This window comes from Macaca mulatta, chromosome 3 (genome assembly GCF_049350105.2).
Source record: "Macaca mulatta isolate MMU2019108-1 chromosome 3, T2T-MMU8v2.0, whole genome shotgun sequence".
Taxonomy (NCBI): Eukaryota; Metazoa; Chordata; class Mammalia; order Primates; family Cercopithecidae; genus Macaca; species Macaca mulatta.
The window spans coordinates 12,522,379-12,547,541 of NC_133408.1; the positions used below are offsets into that span (position 1 = coordinate 12,522,379).

A 25,163-nucleotide genomic window follows, 5' to 3' on the forward strand; every position below is an offset into this window, starting at 1 on the left:
CCGGGAGCAAGTCGCGCGGCTGCTTTCAACTTTCCTTCCAGTCGCGCGTTCTTGGGGTCTTTCCTGACTAGGAAACTCCTCGCGGGCCGCTGGCGCACACAGCAAGGGTGAGGCGCGCGGCGGGATCGAGCCGCGGCCCAGGCGTAGCGGTAAAAAACACCCATTACAGAAACCGACCCGAGGGAAGACGCTGAGAGCAAACGGCACGCGCGGACGCCGTCCGGCCTCATGCAGTGAATCAGCGCTGCTTCGCCGCAGCTGCCAGCCGGACGGTGCAGGAGCGCGGGGCGGCTCCCCCGGGCCCCGCGGCCGAGTCGCACCCGCGCCCTGGAAGCGGAGGCCTGGCCCTGGGCAGCCGCGCAGCATCTGGGGCCGCCCGCGGGCTGCAGCCCCGGTTCGGGAGCCTCGTGGCGGCCACTGCGACTGCCTGCAGCGGGTCGCGGAGCCGGGCCCTCCTCGGGCCGGCGGGGCCTGCTTTCTTTTCCCAGGTCTCCGGACCGTGTCCACTCGCGGAGCCGCACAAGCCCGCGTGTGGCTGCGGGAAGGGGTCCGCACGCGGGCGGGGCCCCGGGCCAGCATGCAGGCGTGGGTGCGGGGGCGCGGGCGGCGCGGGGGTGGCAGCCGACTCCCCTCCCGGGCTGCGTAGAGTAGCGCGCGGCGGCGGGGGCGCGCGGGCCAATTCCAGGAGCCGGCGGCCGCGAGCCGCGCCCTGGCTGATACCGGAAAGGCCTGTGATTGGCCGCCGGCCGCCCCTATGCAAACGAGCTGAGGGAATGGAATTCCTCCGGCCGGGCTTACAGTAAAAGCACGTTCATTTCCAGGCACTCTCATTCATAGAGCCAGCGGGCGCGGGCGGGACGGGCGCCCCGCGGCCGGACCCAGCCAGGGCACCACGCTGCCCGGCCCTGCGCCGCCAGGCACTTCTTCCCGGGGCTCCTAGGGACGTCAGAAGGAAGTCAACCTCTGCTGCTTCTCCTTGGCCTGCGTTGGACCTTCCTTTTTTTGTGTTTTTTTTGTTTTTCCCCTCTTTCTTCCTTTTGAATTAACTGGCTTCTTGGCTGGATGTTTTCAGCTTCTTTCCTGGCTGCGAACTTTTCCCCGATTGTTTTCCTTTTACAACAGCGGGAGAAAGTGCGCTGTTGTCCGAGGCGAGCCGTGAAGTTGCGTGTGCGTGGCAGCGTGCGTGGCGGGGAGTGCGTGCGTGTGTAACCCGAGCCGCCCGATCTGTTTCGATCTGCACCGCGGAGCCCTCCCTCAAGGCCCGCTCCACCTGCTGCGGTTACGCGGCACTCGTGGGTGTTCGTGCCTCGGAGCAGCTAACCGGCGGGCGCTGGGCGACAGTGGAGGAGTATCGTCTCGCTGCTGCCCGAGTCGGGGCTGAGTCACCCAGCTGATGTAGACAGTGGCTGGCTTCCGAAGAGTGCGTGTTTGCGAGTGTGTGACTCTGCGGCTGCTCAACTCCCACCAAACCACAGGACCAGCCACAAACTTAACCAACATCCCCAAACCCGAGTTCACAGATGTGGGAGAGCTGTAGTACCCTGAGTGTAATCGACTTGGCCGCCTTCTTATGATTATTAAGATTAGCTGAAGATCTTTGAAACGCTGAATTTTCTGCACTGAGCGTTTTGACAGAATTCATTGAGTGAACGGAGAACATGACAAGTACTTCTAGTTCAGCACTGCTCCAACTACTGAAGCTGATTTTCAAGGCTACTTAAAAAAATCTGCAGCGTACATTAATGGATTTCTGTTGTGTTTAAATTCTCCACAGATTGTATTGTAAATATTTTATGAAGTAGAGCATATGTATATATTTATATATACGTGCACATACATTAGTAGCACGACCTTTGGAAGTCGCAGCTCTTGCTTTTCGGGACTGAAGCCAGTTTTGCATAAAAGCGGCCTTGTTATGGGAGATACTTGTGTTCTGTTGGGACTTTAGACAAAACTCACCTGCAAAAAACTGACAGGCGTTAACTACTGGAACTTCCAAATAATGTGTTTGCTGGTCGTTTTACTCTTCGCATAAATATTTTAGGAAGTGTATGAGAATTTTGCCTTCAGGAACTTTTGTAACAGCCAAAGACTGAACTTAACCTCTGCAAGCAAGATTCGAGGAAGATAGTCTCCACTTTTTAATGCACTAAGCAGTCGGTTGTTAGGAGCCCATCCTGGGTCGGAGGCCGATCGGCAGAACCAGAACTTTTCCCCCTCCTGGACTGTTAGTAACTTAGTCTCCCTCCTCCCCTAACCACCCCCGCCCCCCCGCAGTAATAAAGGCCCCTGAACGTGTATGTTGGTCTCCCGGGAGCTGCTTGCTGAAGATCCGCGCCCCTGTCGCCGTCTGGTAGGAGCTGTTTGCAGGGTCCTAACTCAATCGGCTTGTTGTGATGCGTATCCCCGTAGATGCCAGCACGAGCCGCCGCTTCACGCCGCCTTCCACCGCGCTGAGCCCAGGCAAGATGAGCGAGGCGTTGCCGCTGGGCGCCCCGGACGCCGGCGCTGCCCTGGCCGGCAAGCTGAGGAGCGGCGACCGCAGCATGGTGGAGGTGCTGGCCGACCACCCGGGCGAGCTGGTGCGCACCGACAGCCCCAACTTCCTCTGCTCCGTGCTGCCTACGCACTGGCGCTGCAACAAGACCCTGCCCATCGCTTTCAAGGTACTGGCCCGGAGAGGGTGGTGGGAGGACAGGCGGAGGCCGGCGAGGCCGGGGGAGATCCGCGAGGGCAGCGGCCAGGCGGGCGGGGCCGGATTCTAGAAAGGGGCCCCCGCAGCCCCGGGTCGGTCTTCCTAGCTTGGGATGCGGGGGGATGCTGTGTTGCCGTGGCGACCCTCGGGAGGCACTCGTCTCAGCTTTCTGGGGCGGCCTCCCAGGAGGGCTGAAAACATCAGGGTGCCCCCAAAGACATCCACTGGGGGCCGGTCGGAACCTCCCCGGCAGGGGCCTTAGCTTTGATACAAAGTAGAAAAAGTTATAACCCAGCCCGGCAGAGACAGCCCGTCTGCTAACTTACTGCTGCCCCTACCGCTGGATTAACACCCAAACCATTTTGTCTTCCTCACATGAAGGCATCAGGAAATAAAATCGTGAGACTTTTCTGCCTTCAAGTCAGTGAAAAGAAACTAACAAGGGAAACTGTCAGGGATTTTCTTTCCCCCTTCTCCAACCGCCCTATAGGAATTAGCATGTCCAAAGTCCACAGCGGGCGTAGTTAAGTTTGCAAAAGTTTTCTGAAGAGTTCTCTGAGTTTTTTAGCCTGCTCCTGCCAGAAGCCGCAAGTAGCGAATCCTGTTTCTTTTCCCGGAACCGTTCTGAATGCTATCATCACCTCACCTAGATTAAGCCCGGGGCAGCGAAAGGTGAAGAGGCTGTCTTTGGAGAGCTGGGGGTCCCAGCGGCCCGCTTTCCTGCTAGAGGAGGGGGCGGCGCGTAGCTGGAGACTTCAGCGCAGCGGCTGCAAAGGTCTCCCTTCGCTTTTCACCCCTGATCATCCCAAGAGCTTTCAGCTGCCTTGAAAAACCTTGGCCTTCAACAGGGGTATGAAAACAACCCCAGGCGTTTCTAAACAACCACCCTACTACCCTAGCAGCAAGCAGTAGGAATTTAATTTCTGCAGTGGAGATTCTGTTTTGTCTTTGGTGGGTTTGAAAAGATGCGACTAAGTAAAATCAGTGCAGGTCATTTCCTGTTCTTTTAAAGGGCTAATCAAGGCAGGTGGTTCCCAGTGTAAAGCTACTTAAAAAAAAAAAAAAAAGTTTAAATAATTGTCCCCTTTAAGGGGAGATTAAGTTTTTTATAGATCCAGGCCTCAGCTGGGTCTTGATCTTATTACAATGAATAATATTCACTTTTTTAAAAAGTATTGTTGGGGTTATTTTTAAGCTTTATACAGTTTCCACACTTAGATTGTGATTTCTAAAACAAAACGAAATTTGCAGTTGGCTTTGTCTACAGATTTGCCTCTTTTTCCACTCACTTTTCTAAAAGCAGTTTTTTTGTTTTGTTTTGTTTTTTAGTGGGGGTGGAAATGAGGAGAAGGAACGTGGCGGGTTGCTTGACTCTTTTTTCCCTCCCTCCGTTTACTTAGATTTGGGTTTGGGAGACCATTTTACTTTTAAATCATTCTAACCCTTTGCATAAATGGAATCAGCGGTGACTCTTTAGGGCACCCGCATTGAGAGGGGACCAACAGGGTTGGGCCATGGGGTCACTATCAGATAAAGAGCAGAGGCAAGACGGGCTGATAACCACCAAAGGCCATTAAAACCTGGCTGCCCCAATGCACTAGGGCTCCAAGAGATTTGTGGCTTCCTTTGGGGTGAAAATCAGGGTCTCTTCTGAACTCCCTCCTCTGCCAGGAAACCCACACTCAAATATATTAAAAGACTAAATGATTAATAAAGAATCTTCAGGAATTGGAGCAATTCAGAGTCTCAAGTCATTACATGAAAGTATTTTCTTCTAAAAAATGAAAAATTACACATATTGCTTTTATGAGCCGTCAGAATTATTTCTAGCAGAAACCATAATCATAGTTTCCTTTTTAAAATGATTTTTGGCAATTCACTTAAAAACAATTTGTTTTATTGAGTGATAATCTATAGGCTACTAAAAATCAAAATACAGATCTCTTGAAAAACATTCAAGCAGGTCCCCTGAGAACATTTGGGGGAAAGGAAAGGATAGCAGAGAAATCAGACCATTTGATTAATATCTGTCACCACCCCAATCCTCATAAAAAGAGGCTTCTTCCTCCAGGAGACCTGCTCACTGCATAACTAGAAGAATAGACAAAACGTTCAGTGAGACAGCAAACGTGAAGGGATAAAACATTAGGGATAAAAGCAAGCAAAACATCAAAACCTGCCTACATCCTGGGCTCATTTACTGTGTGTCCCTGGCTTCACTCTATCCGCCCACCCAACCACCTCCCAAGCAGCTTCAACAGAAATTATTACTTTAAAATTTGGATCTTAAATAAGCCGCAGGCAATCTCCCTAGGAAGTTAACCAGTAAATAATTATTATATTCCCCATGATAAAGAGAAGCAAATGTGAAACAATGATAAGGCCCGATGGTATTGATGAAACGATCATTGAAGGGCTTCTTAGGAGTATCCTGAAGTTCTGTAGGAAAATCCTCTATGTCAATCTTCTGAACTAAAGAGAGATTTAAAATTATGAATTTTCTTTAAAATAGATTACAATAACCCTACTTGCTTATTTTGAACCCCAACCTGTTCTCCCCCTACTCCTTCCCTCCCATGGAACACCTTTATTTATAGAGTATGAGAGATACTTGTTTTTTACTACTAAGAAAACCTTACATTTGCTGTGTGTTTTGCTGTATTTACAGAAGTAGCCTAAAGAGCTGTTTTGATGACTTAGGATGTATTTGGTAATACCATGGTATTATAGCTTGTTTAGGCTCTGGTACACCACAGTCCAAAGACGTAAACATGCCTTCAGCAAGGAAGTTCAGAGGCCTTGGATTCTGATGGTAATATTCTTTTCATAAAAAGGAAATAAGTAATATATTTGTCGGCAAGATCACGGTCCCTAGCTATGCCTTAAATGTCATCTCAGCTGAATTCTATGTTCCACTCCACAGCCTTCTTTGAAACACTGCAAGGTTAAGGGATTTGAAGTAAATGAATTGTAACTGTAATTTCAACCTAATTAGAACTGGTTTAAAATGCCAGTTTGAACTGTGAACAGGCTAGCCAAGAACAGTATTGGGAGGTCCATGTGGTACAGAAGAGAGTTGATATTTGGCCCAACTTCCTGATACTTTAAAAACAGAGAAGTAAAACAAAATATCAGATCTCTTTGGCCAGCAAGTCCCTTCTTGCCTGTTTGGTCTGTGTTAAAATGTAAATGTTTGTGTTTCCTTACCTATTGTTTATAGCTTTTCATTCCAGTTGTTTCTTTTTTTCAGTTTGAAGTTAGATATTTTTACATTCTCTCTATTTGCCCATCAGTGAAAAAACCTGTATCAAATTAGCACACATGTTAGTTTTAAATTAAAAAAAAAAACTTCTTTAACCTGGCTTGAGTAGGCTTGTTAACAATTGGGCAATATACGTTATTAATGAAATTGCCCTGGATTTAATAGTTCCCCTTTACCCACCCCCACCCTCGTACCAAAACAAAAAATCCCTCAGAGATCAATACAAGGCCAAGTAAATGATATGTAGGTGCCCAAATATCATTGATTCTGCTGCATTTAAAAAAAGAGAGAGAGAGGAGTGGGAGTTAAACTTCTAATTTTTTTTCTTCTTAAATTCCAACATCAACAACCTTTTCTTATTTAGCCTCCATGATAATTTTATCCTATGTTTGTTTTGACTTGGCGAAGGTCTCGTGAATTTGCCAAATTACTAATGAGAATAGTATTGGAAAGATGAGAGAGGCACCAGGCTTGGAGCACTGTGAGGGGAACAGCAGTAGGAGGCAGATAATTCAGAATCCATTCCTGTAGTTATAAAACAAGATTTATTTATTTTCACCTTTTTACAGATCCAGACCCAACAATGAGTTATTCAGTTTGAAACCCACGTCGTCGAGGCAGTCTCTGTATACCTTCTGAATACTGACTTAAAATAGAGAAGCCTGGGTTACCACAGGGAGAGGAGGATGAGGAAGTAAAAATATGTGTTCAAAAAGGGCATTTCAACACCGTGAGCTAACTTTACAAAGGGAAGTGAGAATCATGAAAAAAAGGGGAAAATTCGTTGTAAGAGACTTAAAAGAGCAAAATAAAGCAAGCCCATTTTTCGGGAATAGAAAAAAAAAAAAAAAACAGTAACAATAACCAAATAACTGATCAGGGAGATTTATTTTAGTGATATCTTTTTAAAACAAAAAGGGAATTGTCGTATCACTGCTCTTAATTAAATGGCAACAAACACACTTATTATGGGAACTAAATAGCTAATTAGAGGGTGCTCGGGGAATAAATAGCAGAGTTTTAAACTCTCCTCTATGGAAAACATGTCCAACAATTGCAATGAAAGGATTAAAAAGAGAGATAAAAGGCCCAGACCTCGTTTGGCAGTGCAAGTTGGATAAAATAGAGGAAAATGCCTCCCTGTTTCTATGAGACTAGATTACCCTGCTGTAGTCTTGGGGTTGGAAGTATGCTCATCTCTCATAGTGAGTTAGTTCATGTTCTGTGCCACAACGACTGAAGCAGTTCTACTGAGTAAAAACAATAGATAGTCATCTGGAGGCCAAGGGAAAGGGTGATGGCTGGGCAGATCATGAAAATGGGGATCTTGAGAAACATGACTTTGATATCATACAAGTGAGTCCATGGCAGCCTTTTTTACATATAGAAAAAGAGGCCTGAAAATATATGCTACAGAAAAATTATATAGCAATTATTAAGGTAAAAATTGGGAAGTAGGAGGCAGAGGAAGGAGTGGTAACAGTAGGTTGAGGAATGCTTTACTGTTACCAATTCAAAAACAGCAACCAAAAATGATGATGTAATTAGAATGAGTAATATAAATGTCACTACTGACTTTACCATAAAGAATGTCAGAAATGATCAGAATAAATACAGCTTGGGGCATTTCAATTTGAAGTTGTGTGACTGCTTTGAAAAATAGAAACAAAGGAAATATAGCCAATAATAAATGTCTAGACCAAGAAAATAGTTTCTAGAAGGCCTCAATGATAACCAAGAAATTGATACTATTGTTCGAAGTATCTTTAGGTCATGCTCTTTAGAGTATTTTACTTTGAAATTCATTTTCTTAACTACCTGAGTATAAAAAATATTTATCTACCAGTTTTCTCCAATATCCCTGATAAGACTTCATGCTTATTCAGTTACATTAAATAAATTCCTGGTCAAGATCAGCTGGGCTAGCGGAAAACCTCAGGCATCTGTGAGGATATGAGTTTACACACCTTGGGACTCACAGATATAAAAATACAACTCAATTCTACCCCGGAATTGAGGGGAGTGCACAGAAGTGAATGTCCCGTCTGTCTGAGGTCTGTTGATTTTGTAATTAGTAAACGAAGGGTACATTTCTGATTTTTTTCCCTGTGTGCTGGAATTCATTGCTAGTAAAACTCAAGATAATAGGAGCAAGTAGGAGGTATCAAAGATGAACTATAGAGGGACAGTTTAAGTACTTAAGAATCGTCAGCAAGATGAAATCTACTTTTAGCAGAAATAAGTTTTTTTGTTTTGTTTTGTTTTTTGTTCTGTTTTGTTTTCTAAAAGTAAAGTATGGGCCTTGTTCAGCCTGTTAGTGGAGGTCTGAGCAAGTAAAAGGTGGGTTAGATTATAAACTTACGAACACAGGATGTTCTGTTTCTCAAATGGGAGGAATTAAGAAGAGATTATTGTATTCAGGAGACGACATAGCTTCTCAAAATCCTTGACATCTTGCTATGGTTCGTCTTGTTCCAGCTGTGCTATATGACCTAATCTGGCTTTATTAGGTAAATTTAGTATATGTGTCATTATTTGAAAATTTACATATAGTTATGTATAATGTATTAGGTTGGTGCAAATGTAATTGCAGTTTTTGGAATTAAAAATTGCAAACATCGCAATTACTTTTGCACCAACCTAAAATATAATAAAAAAGTGTCTTCCCCTTATAACTTTTCTGTTGTTTTGCTTGAGTTATCATTGCTATTCCTCTGCAACCTAAAAAAAATCATTGAATATACAATTAATTTTAGAATAATCACTACACAAATGCCCTAAAAGTGTATGTATAACATTCCTGATGTCTGCATTTGTCCCTTGACTGGTGTTTAGGTGGTGGCCCTAGGGGATGTTCCAGATGGCACTCTGGTCACTGTGATGGCCGGCAATGATGAAAACTACTCGGCTGAGCTTAGAAATGCTACCGCAGCCATGAAGAACCAAGTTGCAAGATTTAATGACCTCAGGTTTGTCGGTCGAAGTGGAAGAGGTACGTTATCTGTCAAAACTATGCTTGAAACACGTTTCATGGCAACAAACCCCTATTTCAAAATTCTAGTGATTTCTGTAATGGAATCCCTAGAAACTCGGTCTGTCTTAATGTTCTTATTGCTATGTCCAGCTCTTAAAAAATATTTATTCGAAGTTTAATATTTTTAGCAGAATCTCTATATTATTGCTTTATGTTACTGAGTTGATTTAAGGCTGATTGGGAACATGCAACGTAGGAATTGTGAATTTCAAAGAAACTCTTGAGATTTTTATTAAAATGCAAAAAATATAAAATTTACCTTAATGGAAACTAGGATTATACAATTACAGTGAGGGTTCTCTCTTGGATAACAATACAAAAGCTGTTTAATGGAAACTGTTGACTTATGATCTGTGGGCTATCTGTGAAAAGTGACGGAGTTTCAAATGACCATTTCTAATAATTTTAGGGATTTCTAGTGTATGATGTTGAAACATGGTTTCAAGCAAGCTTACCTTTTTAGAAAAAGACATGAAGAAATAATGTTAGTACCATTGATGGCAGTGTGATCTTCCTGTTGTATTTCTTTTGAATGCCTTATTTAGGAGGAGAGGTTGGGCCTGGTTAAAATTTTAGATACTAATAATATTAGAGACTGGATTATCCAAGAAATTGTTGCATTAGTTCAGCTCCATGTGTGGTTTTATTTTTCCTTGCCTTTAACCCGTTATCAAAGCATTAGAGCAGAAATAGGAATCTCGGCTTATTGTAATTTTCTCTGGTTTCCAATTATTTTCAAGTATTACATTTTCTTTACATTGTAAGAACCAAATCATATTTTATAAAGAGCAACAAGTACTAAAAGTTTAATTGAAGGAGGTAAGATAGTTTTTTAAACTCATTTTTTGTAATATAGTACCGATTAAGCTTACAAGGTTATTGCAAGTATAATAAAAAGACTTACGGTAAATACCTAAATAACAGTAATAGTTCTTGTATTGAAAAAAATGGAAGCACCAATCAAACAACATTTAAAATAACAGAAATTATTACTCTTTAAAAAGGCATTTAAAAACAAGAAAATCTCAGTTCTCAGAGAATTTGATTAGTCAGAAAGGAGAAAGGGGTAAATGTGTGTTGATTATTTTGGTGATTATTTTTGCTATCCTAGCTATCCGGAGCACTTTCATAATAGAATCATAGCTGGAGAAAATAAAAAATTTATATAATGTGATTGAAAATTTATATTCATAGTACTATATTAATAATAGGGCAATGCAAAGAAAATTATATCCACTTTTTGAAAGCATGAGTGATGCTATAAGATATAAAAGCATAAGTCATTAAATGGGTTCCCTTGTCGTATTAAAAGTCCCCACCTTTCAGTAAATGGAATTTGCATTATGATTCAGAGATGTGTATCTAGAAAACATCTTAAAGGCTTCAGATGAGTAGCTGGCAGAGTGAGTGAGAAGCCAATAAAAAACAAAGGCCCCACAGCCTGGTCCATGCCCATCAGCCTAGCTAACTCTCTTAATTCAGTTCTTGTGGATTTCTGCTGTTAGGAATCAATAGCTAAGTATCATTGAATTGCTTTTCTAGAGAAAGTATTATCATCATACTATGCGTCTGTGTGGGTCTACATGTAAGGTTTTGATCATAAAAGTTTTAAAAACGTGCCAGTGACATTTTCCCACAAGAAGTTCAGTAGTGGCTTTCCGGCAATGCACAGTAAATCAGTGATAATAAAAAAATGAGATTTTGAAAGCAGCGTGCTTTCTTTTCTGGCGTTGATGGCTGATCTTGCATCCCTCATTGGCCATTTCTGTTTTGAGTGGGTGACTAATAGGTGCTTGTGTTTACTTGGGTAACAGTGCACTGTTTCCCCAAGGTGTGGAGTGTTTGCATTTGGCTGCAGGATTTGTGCCAGTATGCCCTTGAGTTTGCATAAACCCCAAAAAGTAAAATAGCTGCAACCAAGGCTGGGCTGTCTTCCCATACTCTGGAATGAGAAAATTAATTGAAATGCCATAAACGGACAATATTTTGAACAGACTCTCCTTCCCACCAGTGATAATAAGCAATAAAAAATATAGGAACCCTAATGGAACATTTGACCTAATTATAATTACTATGGATATGAATATTGTTGGTCTTGAGAGAGAGAGAGAGAGAGAGAGAGATATATATATGTATTTTTTTTTTTTGGTCAGCACTACAAAACTAAACGAGCTGTCTGAAGGCCTGATTTGACTCTGTCTCATAATTTCTTTCCATAGTCATAAAATATAATTTGATTTTTCTCTTTCAAGTCTAAGTGTCAACACCAAAGCCTGCCAGATTTTTTTCTTTCTTTTTTCTTCTCCTTTTTTTTTTTTTTTTTTTTTTTGCAATTTGCTTCCCATTAGGAAGACAGCAGATGATTCTGACTAATTTTAACAATTAGTCTTAATCTTCCTCACTGAATCTTATCCTTTAAAAGTTTCATTATGTTTTATTAAGTGATCTTAAGACAACTGTTTCATTTTCTGTTTTTGAAAATGTGCTTGAAAATATACCCTTGGCATGGACACACCACGCCATGGCTCAGAAGGCCCTGGCTCTTGGCTCATCCACACTTTCAGTGCCAATTTTGAATTCTGTCAAAAGCCACCAGTCTGATGGATTCTCCAAGGGGCCTAGTACGTGGTGCAAAATGAAAGGTAGAAAAAGAAGTTCTTTTTCTGTGACCAGCTGCCAGTCCATGGGGATTGTAAACCTCGTAGAAACTGCCAGAGGTTGAACATGGAAGGGTTTTTCTCTGTTCTACAAAACGGATCTATCTGGGCGCTGGCTGCCGTCCAGGATCACAGCTCCTAACCTCGGGTTCAGTCCGTAACTGGGAAAACCTGCCTGTCCGGCTTTGACGGCCTTGCTGGCTACACTGGCCCCGTAGAAGCCTGAACCTTCTCTCTTTTCTTCCATTCCCTCCTTTTTCTCTCTGGCAGTTTAAATCTTGGTTCAGAGTGTATCTCACCCTTGGAATGTTTCTCTCTTTGATTCAGTATCTCCATGTAAATCGACCGCTCCTTTACAAAGGAGGAAGAGATAGGAACTCCCAGTAGATGAGGGTTAGGGAGCTCTGGGGACCGGGCTGAACTCCAGAGGTCATGTGAGCACAGAGGTTGTTGTTCAGAACAATTTACATTTTAGCCAAATGGACTGGGACTCCATGACACCCCCAAAAAATTGAAGTTCAGGGGCAAAAGGAATTCTCTTGGGTGAAACGAATTCGCTGAACAGCTTACATCAGTTTACATCTGCAGTTGAGACAAGTGCTACATCACCTGCCACCTTTGGAATGCCAAGAAGGTGTATCATGGCTTCAGCTGAGAGAAATTTAAGAAATTTTAGCAATTGGTGCCCGGGCACGGTGGCTCACACCTGTAATCCCAGCACTCTGGGAGGCGGAGGTGGGTGGATCACCTGAGGTCAGGAGTTCAAGACCAGCTTGGCCAACATGGCAACACCCCCCATCTCTACAAAAAATACAAAAATTAGCTGGGTGTGGTGGCGGGTGCCTGTAATCCCAGCTACTCGGGAGGCTGAGGCAGAAGAATCACTTGAACCCAGGAGGTGGAGGTTGTAGTGAGCCGAGGTCGCGCCACTGCTCTCCAGGCTGGGCGTCAAGAGCAAAACTCCATCTCAAAAAAGAAAAAGAAAAAGAAATTTTAGCAATGAAACCTGTGACTGCTTCATCCCTGTTGGAGTATTTAATCAGTCAGAGAATAACTGATCAATCAGGAAATACAGCTTTAGTAATTTCATTTCAGAACCAGACAAGAAATCTCCCCGACTGCATTTTCAGCTGCGTCGTTTATGCAGGAGGAAAGAGAGTCTGCTGCACGTTGCTTTCTAATTTTTTCTTAGAGTATGATTTTTAATCTTTTGGGAACATCATAGATACTTTTGAAAATCCTTTGGAAGGCTTTTTCCAAGGACAAAAAAAAGGATGTGTTCACGTACACACAGAATTTCTTATATTATTTCAGTCTCTAGGCTGCCAGAACTCGTATATGGACCTTCTGGGGATCCGCGGACCCCAGGCCAAAAATTTGTGAATTGCGAACTTTGCATTGATCGTGGAGGGCCAGCTTAGCCCTGTGCCACACATAGTAGACACCCGAAAATGAATAAATACACGTACAGATGAGCTAGACATTTTCTTGAACCTGTGCTGTTTTGGTAACACCTGTGTTTTTGTTATCGCCGGGGTCTGGTTCGTATAATTAAGAAAGTAGATCCCCTAGAAACCACTAGCCAGGCCTTTGGATGACCATCAGGTACGCATACATGCCATCACGGGTAAAGGGGAGGGGCCTATTCTGTCATTGAAAGGACAGTCGCTTCGCTCCACACCCAGCCCTGTGAGGCCAAGTGTTCTGTGGCCTGTCAGGTTGGCGCTGAGTTTCTTGGCGGAATTTGTGTTTACATTGACCTCCCTGGAAGCTTTAATCTTGCCCACTTACAAAATAATATCCTTTCCCAACACATTGAAATTCCTTCAGTATGTTCTTTCTGTGAATATCTTCCCAGACATAATATTTATCCTGTCACAATCTGGGTTATTGCATATTTGTGTAACGTTAGTTGCTTAAGGCATTTTCATTCTTAAATTATTTTACATTATTTGGGGTAAAGTGTGGGAGGTTGCCTTTCAGGTGAGTGGAAGACTGTGGTCAAGAGGAAGAGAAGGTACATTAGGGAAGGATAAACGGTACCAATATTCTAAACAAAGAGACATGGCTTGGCTTTGTGTAGCGGTTGTTAACCAAGAGATGATCTGAATGACTCTCAGTATTATTGAAGAATCCAAGTCCTTCTCTATTCTATTACAGATTCATATAATAGAAGAAGGAAAAATTCATCTGACCACCCCAGATTCATTTCACGGATAATGTTCATGGTATAAACTGGCAGTCAGATCTCCTGGAAAGAATATAAGGAAAAGACATGTGTTATATTAAAATCAACTTTCCCATTTTCCCACTTTTTTCTGTTACATACTGATCTACACTTTAAAATAATATGTATACTGAAATCTGTATTCAGATCTCACTGCGAGCAAATATAGATGAATAAAGACCCAGTCTCTGATATACCAAGCCTCAACCAGCCCTAACAAATACTGCTTTTCGATGGGCAGGTCACAAGCTTGCATCCATGGTCTGATGTAGAATTCATCTCTAGAGACCAGGTTTCTCATTCTGCTTCCCATTTACCAATAAAAGGGTAGCAACACTTTCCTAAAGCAAGTTGCTCCCTGCCCTGCTTAAAGCCTGGGGTGGCCCAGTCATGGCAAGGAGTAGCAGGAAAAGCTTTCTTGAAAACTGCTTGTGCTTGCAACAAGCAGTTTCACAGTTGATCCCTTCATAGTTTTCTTGCTGATTTTATGAAGTGTCAGGCATTGCTGATGGTGTCACACAGCTTTTTAAAATTGAGGTTATTTGTATGAACAATATTTTATAGTTTGATGGGCAGAAGCTGTACTTCTCTCCACCCACCCTCAACCCCTTCCTTGCCAGCCAGCTTGTGTTTGGTGGAGACGTTTCTTTTTGGTCAGGACAGAAGACTATCAATCAGAAAGTGCCTGCAAGAGAAATAATGGTTGAGTGATTTTTAGAGCTTCCTGTTTCAGCAACAAGCATTATAGACATAAACAGCGATCCAGCCAACGGCTGTAACCCTGCTCTGGTTCTAATAAATCAGTTTTGTATTTTCTTTTTTGTGCTGGTTGGCAAGGGGCAAGAGAGGGTGGAGAAGGCTGGCTAAAGAAGAACATATTCTGTGTTTCTGGGTTTTTTTTTTATTTTTAAGGAAAAATTACTTGTTGACAAGGAGAGATGGTGTACTGTCTTTTTTTTTTTTTTTTTTTCTTTTGGAGACAGAGTTTCACTCTTGTTGCCCAGGCTGGAGTGCAGTGGCATGATGTCAGCTCACTGCAACCTCCACCTCCCAGGTTCAAGCGATTCTCCTACCTCGGCCTCCCGGGTAGCTGGGATTACAGGTGCCCGCCACCATGCCTGGCTAATTTTGTATTTTTAGTAGAGATGGGGTTTCACCATGTTGGCCAGGCTGGTCTTGAACTCCTGACCTCAGGTGGTCCAACCGCCTTGGCCCCCCAAAGTGCTGGGATTACAGGCGTGAGCCACCGTACCCAGCCGGTGTACTGTCTTATGGCTGTTTTCTTTCTGTAGATGATTATGAAACAAGTTCAGATCAGTAAGGAGATATGATGTTATTCCTACTGATTTGTGAATAACCATATACTGTCAATATGGAGAGAGTGTGTGGTTTTGAAGGCTTCGTTGATTCTTAGCCAGTGGAGTGTGTGTGTGTGCGTGTGTGGGCAAGGGAGGGAGAGAGAGAGAATGTCCATACTTTCATTGAGAGACTTCTGGGCCAAATTATCTTTGAGGACTAAATTCATGCTAGTAACATCTTCTCATCTAAAGCCCAGATAAAGCAATTAATGGAAATTAATAAGTGAACAGTGTGGATTTAATGAGCTGCCTGTGAATACTTTCACATGTGCTCGTTTTGTCGGCTCCCTGGCGGGGCATGGGGACAGATTGCAGCGCTTCAACGTTTGTATTTATAAACATGCATTCCTGGACTTCAGGCAGCATGTATACTCCATCATTGGTCCTGCTGTGAGTCCCACATTCAACGGAGATGTATTTTGATCTGCGTTGAAGACAGAGCAATTGATGACATTCAGTTTGCCCTGCACTGATTTGGGATTCCAGCACATTGCCCGGCCCCTGTTAGCCTATACTGGGCAGCATATCCCATTCTGGAACTCCATTTGACGTCACCAAACTTTCTCCAACCAAGGTGTCAGGCAATTGAGGGCCATAGAGGAATCCCAGCAACTTCCTTTGAGAGGCTCACAGCCATTCTGCTGCCAGACTGAAAATGCGTTTCCTCTGATTTCCTTAGTGAGGAAGCATTCATTTAGGAGCCATTTAAACTGTGTTTTTCTCAAAGAAGATGTAAGTACATTTCCTGTTTATTTTTCAACTTAGATTAATTTGGGCTTTTACCTTGAGATTTAAGACCATCATTAAGAATGTATGGGCAGGGCCAACTGCAGAACTACCCCACCTCCCCCATCACCTAACCCAAGGACGTGCCTGTCCAGTTAATAGGAGGGCTGGCCAGCACTCTGGGGTGGTGTGTGGCCCTAATTGAGTCACCTTATGCAAACCAAGGTAACTCACAGGAATATGGGCAGTTTGAGCATAATTTCATCTTGTGCTTATCAGATCTCTGGAGGTAGAAACACTCCAGTTTGCTCAAGGCATTGGGTTGGGGTCTTTACAGATTTTTTTCCTTCATTCTGTGTGAAACTATTGTATAGAGGATAGTCAGTATCAATCATCTATCTTTGTATCTATCTATAATTATAGAGGAGCTAGTCTAAACTCACATCATAATGAGGCTTTGTCTGCCTCTTTAAATGGTGTGTCTCTAGTACCTACGACAAATGTCCTGCCTTCGTTATTCTATCTGAAACCACTGGGAAGTTTATTATCAGTATCTTGTCTCCCTGCCTACCAATTTTGATCGTAATCTTGTTCAGTGGTTCCCAACTGGGGTGACTTGGACTCCCAGAAGACATTCGGCGATATCTGCAGACATTTTTGGTGATCATGTATTGGGTTAGGGAGTGCCGCTGGCATCTAGTAAGTAGAGGCCAGGGATCTACTAAACGTCCTACCACGCACCTGACAGCCTCCCCAACAAAGACCCAAATGCCACTCGTGCTGAGATGGAGAAACTCATCTAGCTCCAGTCATGTGTGATCTAGCCCTGATCACGCATAGGTTAGAAAATGTTTCCCTTGCCCCTTTTATTCTGACATTCTGCCTCCCTACAAACTTAATCAAAATGTATGAAAAACTTATTTTAAAATTTATGAAAAACTTATTTTGAAAACATTGCACAGAATGAAAAATAGAGGACATCACTGAATATTAAGTTTTTTTAAAAGGAAAACAAGCAGTGTTCTCTATGCCTAGAATTGCACCATCCCCGTGGCTCCACTGACCCTGCCTACTATCCTGGGTCAGGGATGCGCGGCGGCTGGAGGAGTGGCTGCAGGCGGGGTGGTGCACACAGCAGGGCAGCTTCTCTGAGAAGGCTCCCCACTGTAGCCCTCCCCTCATGAATGTCACACACGTGAGGTCCACAAGGACCACAGAAACTAGAAAGCCCTCTGCCAGAGGCTCGCTGCTTTTCCCTGAACACTTCAGTGAAGAGGCCATGGAGCCACTGATCTAGAAATGGGAATTGATGTCAGTGGACAGTGTCTACTCAAATTAAAAAAGTGATAAAGAGCCGGGCACAGTGGCTTACACCTGTAATCCCAGCACTTTAAGAGGCCATGGCAGGAGGATCATTTGAGGTCAGGAGTTCGAGACCAGCTTGGCCAACATGGTGAAACCCCATCTCTACTAAAAATACAAAAATTAGCTGGAAGTGGTGGCACACACCTGTAATCCCAGCTGCTCTGAAGGCTGAGGCAGGAAAATGGCTTGAACCAGGGAGGCAGAGGTTGCAGTGAACCGAGATTGTGCCACTGCACTCCAGCCAGGGCGACGCAGCAAGACTCTGTCTAAAAAAAAAAAAAAAAAGGTGATAAAAGCAAGGTCTTGGTGTGTGTCACTGACAGACAGCTCCCAGACACCAAAATGGCTCAGTCTGCATACTCTAAATAAAAATGAAGGCATTGCATGGCAGGAGGGGAGACAGGACCAAGGTTTGTGGGTTTGTCGCCCACAGGATGGGTTTGCAGATGCCACCCGCAGACAGATGGCTGGGTTCCTCTGGAGCTTTATCCCACCTGCCCCAGCATGTCAGTTTTGCCATCACCTGTTTTTATACTGAGATTCAGGGCACGATGATTTGAAAACAAAAGTCCGCAGGGAGACTCCCCTAGGTGTTCCCGGTGCCTCAAGGTAGAACCTGCTGCAGGTTGAGTTTCTGGAATAGGTCAGGCAGTGTCTGCTTTGTTTGTTTGTCCGTTTCCTTGCTTTTGTGCTCCATGGAAACCCTCACGCCTAATTTTCCTTCTCCGTGTATACATCTGCTTCCTTTAAGCTCCCCACAGTAGAGCAACGCTCCGAGATTCAACATAGAGATCACTTGTGTGTCGTATAATCTGTGACTAGTAAGCATTAACTATCCAAATGGGAGTTCGTGGATGGTGTCTGAGCCGGGGACTGCACAAAGCTCACAAGTTGCTGTGGGTGTGCTCTAGAGAGAAGGTCACTGGGGAAAAAGCCTGAAAACAGCTGTGGCGTGCGAGGGTGTGTGTAGGAACGGAGACCCACGCACTGTGGAAAGGAAATGAGGATGTGCTCGGGAGCCCCGAGGAAGTGGGCTCCCAGGAATTTTCCAACATCACGAGATCCAGCCCTTAACTAGAAAGCTCCAGGTGGTATCATCAGTGACTAGATGATGCCTGACACATGGTCTGTGAATGAATGACTGTTCAGGACTGTTTGTTTTTTTGTTTATGTTTTTTTTTGAGATGGAGTCTTGCCCTGTCACCAGGCTGGAATGCAGTGGTGTGATCTCAGCTCACTGCAGCCTCCGCCTCCTGGGTTCAAGCAATCCTCGTGCCTCAGCCTCCTGTGTAGCTGGGATTACAGGCGTGCGCCACCATGTCTGGCTAATTTTCGTATTTTTTGTAGAGACGGGGTTTCACCATGTTGGCTAGATGGTCTCGATCTCTTGACCTCGTGATCCGCCTGACTTGGCCTCCCAAAGTGCTAGGATTACAGGCGTGAGCCACTGCGCCGGGCCCAGGACTGTTTTGATGTTAGGCAGTGCAGCCTAGTAGTCAGCACGTGGACTTTACTGGCTTCCCCACTGTGTTTCAACTTGGGTGTTGTTGGCCAGTTATTCTTTGCTGTGAGGGGCTTTGCTGTGCATGGTTGAACATTTAACAGCATCCCCGGCCTCTACTCAGTGGCCACTTGCACCCACCCTCCTGGTTGTGACAACCAGAAATCTCTGCAGCCATTGCCTCTTGTCCCCTGGGGGCAGATCCCCCCTGGTTGGAAACCACTGGCTTGGAGCTATCTGTCCTTGAACAAGTTACTTGACCTGTTTAAGCCTGATTTTGACCTTGTCCATGGGAAGACAGAGGGACAATGAGGACTGATTACCTGGGACAAGACATAGGTTAGGAGCTGTTACTTTTTGCAGTGACACCAACACCATGGGGTGGACAATGGGGACTCTGTGAGTGCATAGCAAACAACAGCAAACAGCAACAACAACCAGAGGTCTGCTTTTTTTGTTCGTCTAAATGGATGAGCTTCCAAGGAGAAAATACAATCCTTATCCTTATTTCAGGGCGCCATACAGTTCTGTGGTCATGAAAGGGTTATATGCGGCAGGCCCTGAGATTCCAGTTAGCAATGGGAGAGATGAAATTAAATATGTACTGTAATTTGAAGCACTGCTTTTCATGGGAAAAGAAGTTCTTCCAACTCAGCCTTTCCAACTCTTTTGTCCAAACATTAATGGCATGCAAATATTTATGATTCATATGTGCCCCTTTTAATTCCCAATCGTATTTTAGCAGTAAACACTGCATTTTAATAATGAAGCAGAATAATCCCTTTGTCCTGTCGCCGGGTTACACAGGCTGGCACCCGGCAGCATCGCATTCTTCCTGAGCGATCACTGCTGCCTCCACCCAAGTTGAAGGGGTTTTGTAGCAGTGCCACGGCGGCTTGCCTTGGACTGCACTTGAGGACTTCCTGGATGTTCCGCTGGAAGCCATTCTTAAGGATGTGTCTCAGCATTTTCATAAATTGCAAGTGAACATCCACGCATATTTTTCTCTTTTGGCCACATACAAACTCAGCACCGCTTCACCTGGCTGTTGCTTGGAAGGGTTCTTACTACACTATTATCTTGCATTCTAGCCAAATCCCTGAACTCTAGATTACACCGAACCCATTGTGTCCTGTTTAATATTCCTTTGATTCGTAATGATGACATAGAAAACATGCACATCTATTAGCGTTGATTCTGTGAGTCCTAGAAAAGTAGCATAATGTAATATGAGAAGCAGGCACACCTGTAGGACTCAGATGTGCCGGCCTCAGTCTCCCCATCTGTTCAATAGGTTTAACAATGCCTTTCATCTATGTTACGATGATAAAAGCGAGATGGTGTGTATGTAACAATACTTAGGAAGAAGAGCTATGGCCCCTCTTGATGATGTTCTTTCTTCTTTTTTTTTTTTTTTTTTTTTTTTTGAGACGGAGTCTCGCTCTGTCGCCCAGGCTGGAGTGCAGTGGCGCGATCTCGGCTCACTGCAAGCTCCTCCTCCCGGGTTCACGCCATTCTCCTGCCTCAGCCTCCCGAGTAGCTGGGACTACAGGCGCCCACAACCGCGCCCGGCTAATTTTTTGTATTTTTAGTAGAGACGGGGTTTCACCGTGGTCTCGATCTCCTGACCTTGTGATCCGCCCGCCTCGGCCTCCCAAAGTGCTGGGATTACAGGCGTGAGCCACCGCACCCGGCGATGTTCTTTCTTCTACAGCGGGAATCCCTGAGGCAGGAGGGGAGAGAGCAAGCCAGAGGCAACATGGGTCTTGCTGAATCAGAAAAGTGGGGAATGATGCTGTTTTTCAGGGCCCACTCCTCGATGGCAAGGCATTTGTATTCCTTGGTCCTACTAAGGGCCTACTAAAATGAGAGTGCATGAGATAACAGCAGGCATTCCATAAATATTCACAAGTAAAATGCCTGTGTAATAATAATAAAATTACAAACCTTTATTGGGCATTGACCCTGGGATGGAAATATAGTACCTATTCCTGTTTTGTTAGAACTCTTCCTCTGCCCCACCCCTAAGGTCATTTGCTGAGGGCATTTCTGTCATTCATTCATTTATCAGATATACATTGTGCACCTATACATTGTGCCAGACACTGGGCTAGCATGAGAAATACGAAGGTCAACCAAAGAGAACCCACAGCCTTGGGGGCCAGTAAGAGACATGGCAATTAAGCAGGCCATCCCTCTTCTGAGTAGATAACACATGATAGATGGGTGTGGCGGGAGCCAAGGCTCAGTGGTGCAGAACCTGGTGAAGGTTCAGAGGGTCTCCCTGGACCACTTGTCATTCACTTGAGACCTGCAAGTGACAAGGAGACTATACTGGTGGAGGCATGAAGAATCATGTCCCAGCAGAGAAAGCAGAGTGACGAAGGAGCAAGTGGCCTGTGGGGAGCTGAGAGATGCTCCAGGGGCGGGGGTTGGGGGGTGACAGCGGGGAGCTTTACCGAGGGATAGGGCGGGGATTGCCTTAACATCCACGTTGGGAATTTGGTCTGATCCTAATGAAATGGAGAACCACTTACAACTAACTCCAGATACAAATTGTGGAAAGATACTTGGCTTGCAGTTTAAAGAATGGAAAGGACATTTGGAGAGTGTGTGGAGAGCTTAGAGACCCATCCAGAGACTGAAAGCTCTCCTTTCTGCCTTCAGGCAGCCCCAGGCATGTGTATATCCAGCTTGCAAGGACCCCATGTGGTAGATGGCACTGTACCTAGAAGTCAGCTCCCACCTCAAGCTTGCCTCAACCTTCCCTCTCTTCCCTCTCTACCTCCACACTCACCTGCTTTGCTTCCTACCTGCAGCAGCAGGTGCTGCAAGGCTGGTGAGCAGGAGCTGACGCCCCCCAAGGCTTCCTTCCCTGAAGAATGTCCATGCCTCAGGCCTCCCTGCTGCAGCTCCATGTGGCCTTGGGCTGTGTGTTTGAGGCACCCGGCTAGGGGCACTATCGGAGTCAGGAGGAGGCCAGGCCTAGGAGGTCACTTTGGTCACTCGCCCTGTGTGACCCCAGCCCAAAGACACAGCCTGATGGATGAGTGGAGTCTGGTGAATCCGGTGGCTCTCCTTGGGGGAAGCACAGGGCAGCAGATGTGGCCTTGGTCTCCAGGGAGCTGAGAATTCAGGGTCTTGGGGTGTTTTGGTTAAAACTTGGTTCCCCAGCTGAGATCCTAGGGAACTGTGATACCAAAAGGAAAAGGAAGATTAGAAAGGGAAAACGAAATCCCGGGAAAGGAAATGCAAAATCGCACGAGAACATCATGGTGTTTTGTGGGATAGGTGATATTCCACCAGATAAGGAGGTCCGCCCCTCCGCTCCTTTTGCAAACCTGAGCTCTTCCCCTGCCTGCGGTTGAGCCCAGCACACCTGTGCCTTGGAAAAAGCAAGCTATGCCTTCCAAGTGAAATTCGGTGTTGTAAAGGACTGGCTGTCAAACTGAAAGTTTACAGAGTGATTCATTGATTTTTAGAGACAGGGTCTTACTCTGTCACCCAGGCTAGAGTGCAGTGGCGTGATCTCAGCTCACTGCAATCTCCACCTCCCGGGTTCAAGTGATTCTCGTGCCATAGTCTCCCAGGTAGCTGGGACTACAAATGTGTGCCACCATGCCAAGCTAATTTATTTTATTCTATTTTTTATTTTTATTTTATTTTATTTTTTATATTTTTGGTAGAGATGGGGTTTCACCATGCTGCCCAGACTGGTCTTGAACTCCTGAGCTCTAGTGATCCTCCCATCTCGGCCTCCCAAAGGGGTGGGATTACAGGCTTGTGCCACCATGCCTGGCCTCATTTATCGAACTTTTCTTTATTGCCTCAGAATAGAAGATACAAAGATGAATAAAATGCTGTCCCTGTCCTCAGACAACTCATTTTCATGGAACATCTCCAGAGAAAATGCTTTGCATGTCTTCAGTTTTCTCCAAGTAAAACAGCTATTTTTCAAACAACCCATAATTCCAAACAAATGCTATTTCCATGGAAAACTGAGTTCTATATTCTAAGGACCTGATTTTCAATCTGACTTTTCAGGGTAGTCCTGGTGCCAGTAGCTTAGGCCTCAAGTCTGCATTTTGCATGTGTGATGTGAGTGCAATTGGATCAAGCGATCCGGAAATACAGGCACTTCGCACAGAAGTATATACAGTACACCGACATCTTAATTCAATTCAGTATGGAGAATCAGGAAATTATGTGCAAGTTGAAGGATTTGTATCCCGTCCAGAAATCTCCAAATAAATTAATTATACAGCTCCCCTGTCAAAAATAGTGGCTAAATGTTTGGGTAAGGAAATGGAAGAGGAGCATAAGCATGAATTTTGGCTGTCAGGTTGTTCCAGTGGAAAAGTGAGAAATCCACATTAAAAATGCTTCATAAAAAATACTCCAAATGCAGACTACTCCTGGAACCTGAGGGTGTGTTAATTTTTATACTTAGTTATCCGCAATTAAAATTAGACCCAAAACCATCTATTGTAAAAGGAGAAATCTCCCTGCAACCTTTCAGGATCTTGTGGGATTTCCTGAATTTGCAAAGAGCAGAACTTGAGCCTTCCCTGACTCTCTCGGTTTTTAAAAGCTGCGGTGTTTTCCTTTAATTTTTCCTCTCTCACTCTTTGGGCGGTTCAAGACTTTGGGCACAACTGGCTTTCCTGCAGACATACACAAGAGTGAAAAATGTTGAGATTGTGTTTCCTAAGGACTGTGAGCCCCCAGGGCAGACGGCTCCTTTGTGTCTGCAGCCTTCCTTTGCGTGACAAAGGGCAAGTTTCACATCCCCTGAAACTGTCCCCAAAAGAAGAAGATGACTCATGCATACAGACCTACACTAAGGAGAGTGACAGGAACGGAGTCTTCCTGCAGAGCCGACGCAGGTAGACTGGGGATACCTACAAACTGGACCTGAGGAGGCCGAGTCACAACAGGAGTCGGGGCTCACCCATCAAACACGGGGTGTTATAGGCGGATTGTGCAATGATGGGACCTGGCTGCACTTTTAAATATGTTCTTCACACCTGGGCAAGAAATGACCCGGAGCTGCATGACTTTTTGCTTTGTAATCTCCTCACCACCCTCAGCTCTTTGGGGAGCAGTGTGCACATTTGAAGCAATCCTGAGGTTTAGCCACTTCCCAGATGTGGTGAGGAAGTGGAGAGTGCGCTGGGCCATGCGGAACTGCAGGTTCCAGCCGTGGCTTAATTTGACCACAATTGGCTGTCGGAGTTCACCAGCCCCAGGGCCGCCAACATCAAGACTAATCAAGCCTCCACCCGGTGCCTCCCTGGCCTTGGGGAGTGTGTCGTGGCAGCGCGTGTCCAGAAAGACTCACCCCTTGACCTTCTTCCCAACTAAATAAAGCAGTTAGTATTTTGCCCTGGCATTTGGATGGACACACTGGCGTCGAGAGAGACAACACATGTTGCAGCGAGGAGCACTGGCCGGGCTTGTTTACATAGTGTATCAGCTACTCACAGTTGCGCCTTACAAAGGTCGCCAGCTGGCGGGGCAGGAGTGAACTTGAACTTGAAGTTCAAGTTGCACTTAGGCCTGGTCGCAGCTCCATCACCTGCTGAACACACACATACACGCGCGCACACACACACACACGCACAACCCCTCCTCATGTCGGACATCAATGCTTCCTTCAGCCTCAGCTCCTTCTTCTGGGATCTGCCACAGTCTGGTCTTCACAGAATCACCTTTATCATGTCTTTAATGATCTGACATTTACTGAGACCTTTCTCTGTGCTCTGCTTTTACATTCAGCTTTCCATTTAACCTGCAGAACAATGCTACGAGATGGAATGACTATTATTAACCCCCTTTTAGAGATGACAAAGCTGAGGCCCCAGAGAGGTCAAGTAATTTGCCTGAGGTCACACAGCTAGCAAGTGGCAGAGCGAGGTTTTGAACCTAAGTAGGTTGCCTTGAGAGTCCACACTGAATGAATCACACTGAATGAATCACCAATATAAATTCATGGGATTTTATATGGAATTCTTCTCTCTCATGGCTTCCAAACCTACATCAAGACAAACCTCATCTCCCCTGTTGTTTGTTCTCACCTTCTCATTCAGTATGAGTGTCTCTGCTTCTTTCTAAAGAACGGTCCTCGTGGAACCCAAGCCCTGGCTGGAACTGATGCTGCTGTGGTGGTCAGGATTCAGTGAGCAGGAGGAAGAAGGACGTGGTGTTTACCCCTTTCCTTGGCTTCCTCCCATGCAGGCCACCTGTGACCCCGTGGCGGCCCCCTCTGGAACCAAGAGCTGCCAACTTCCAGCAGCACACACAGGGTCAATGCTGGGGCCGTCTGTGCACTGATGAAA

At 45.0% G+C, this 25,163-nt stretch overlaps 1 protein-coding gene across 7 annotated transcripts in view; it reads left to right on the forward strand.

Moving 5' to 3' along the window:
- Nucleotides 1-25,163, forward strand: part of RUNX1 (RUNX family transcription factor 1) — a 263,072-nt gene that overhangs the window by 161,047 nt on the left and 76,862 nt on the right. For 6 of the 7 annotated variants that reach the window (XM_015132891.3, XM_028844819.2, XM_077994700.1 and 3 more), the window contains 2 exon segments: nucleotides 2,413-2,666; nucleotides 8,793-8,949. In XM_015132891.3, coding sequence (XP_014988377.1) covers nucleotides 2,413-2,666; nucleotides 8,793-8,949 — 411 coding nt within the window. 7 annotated transcript variants of the gene reach the window in all.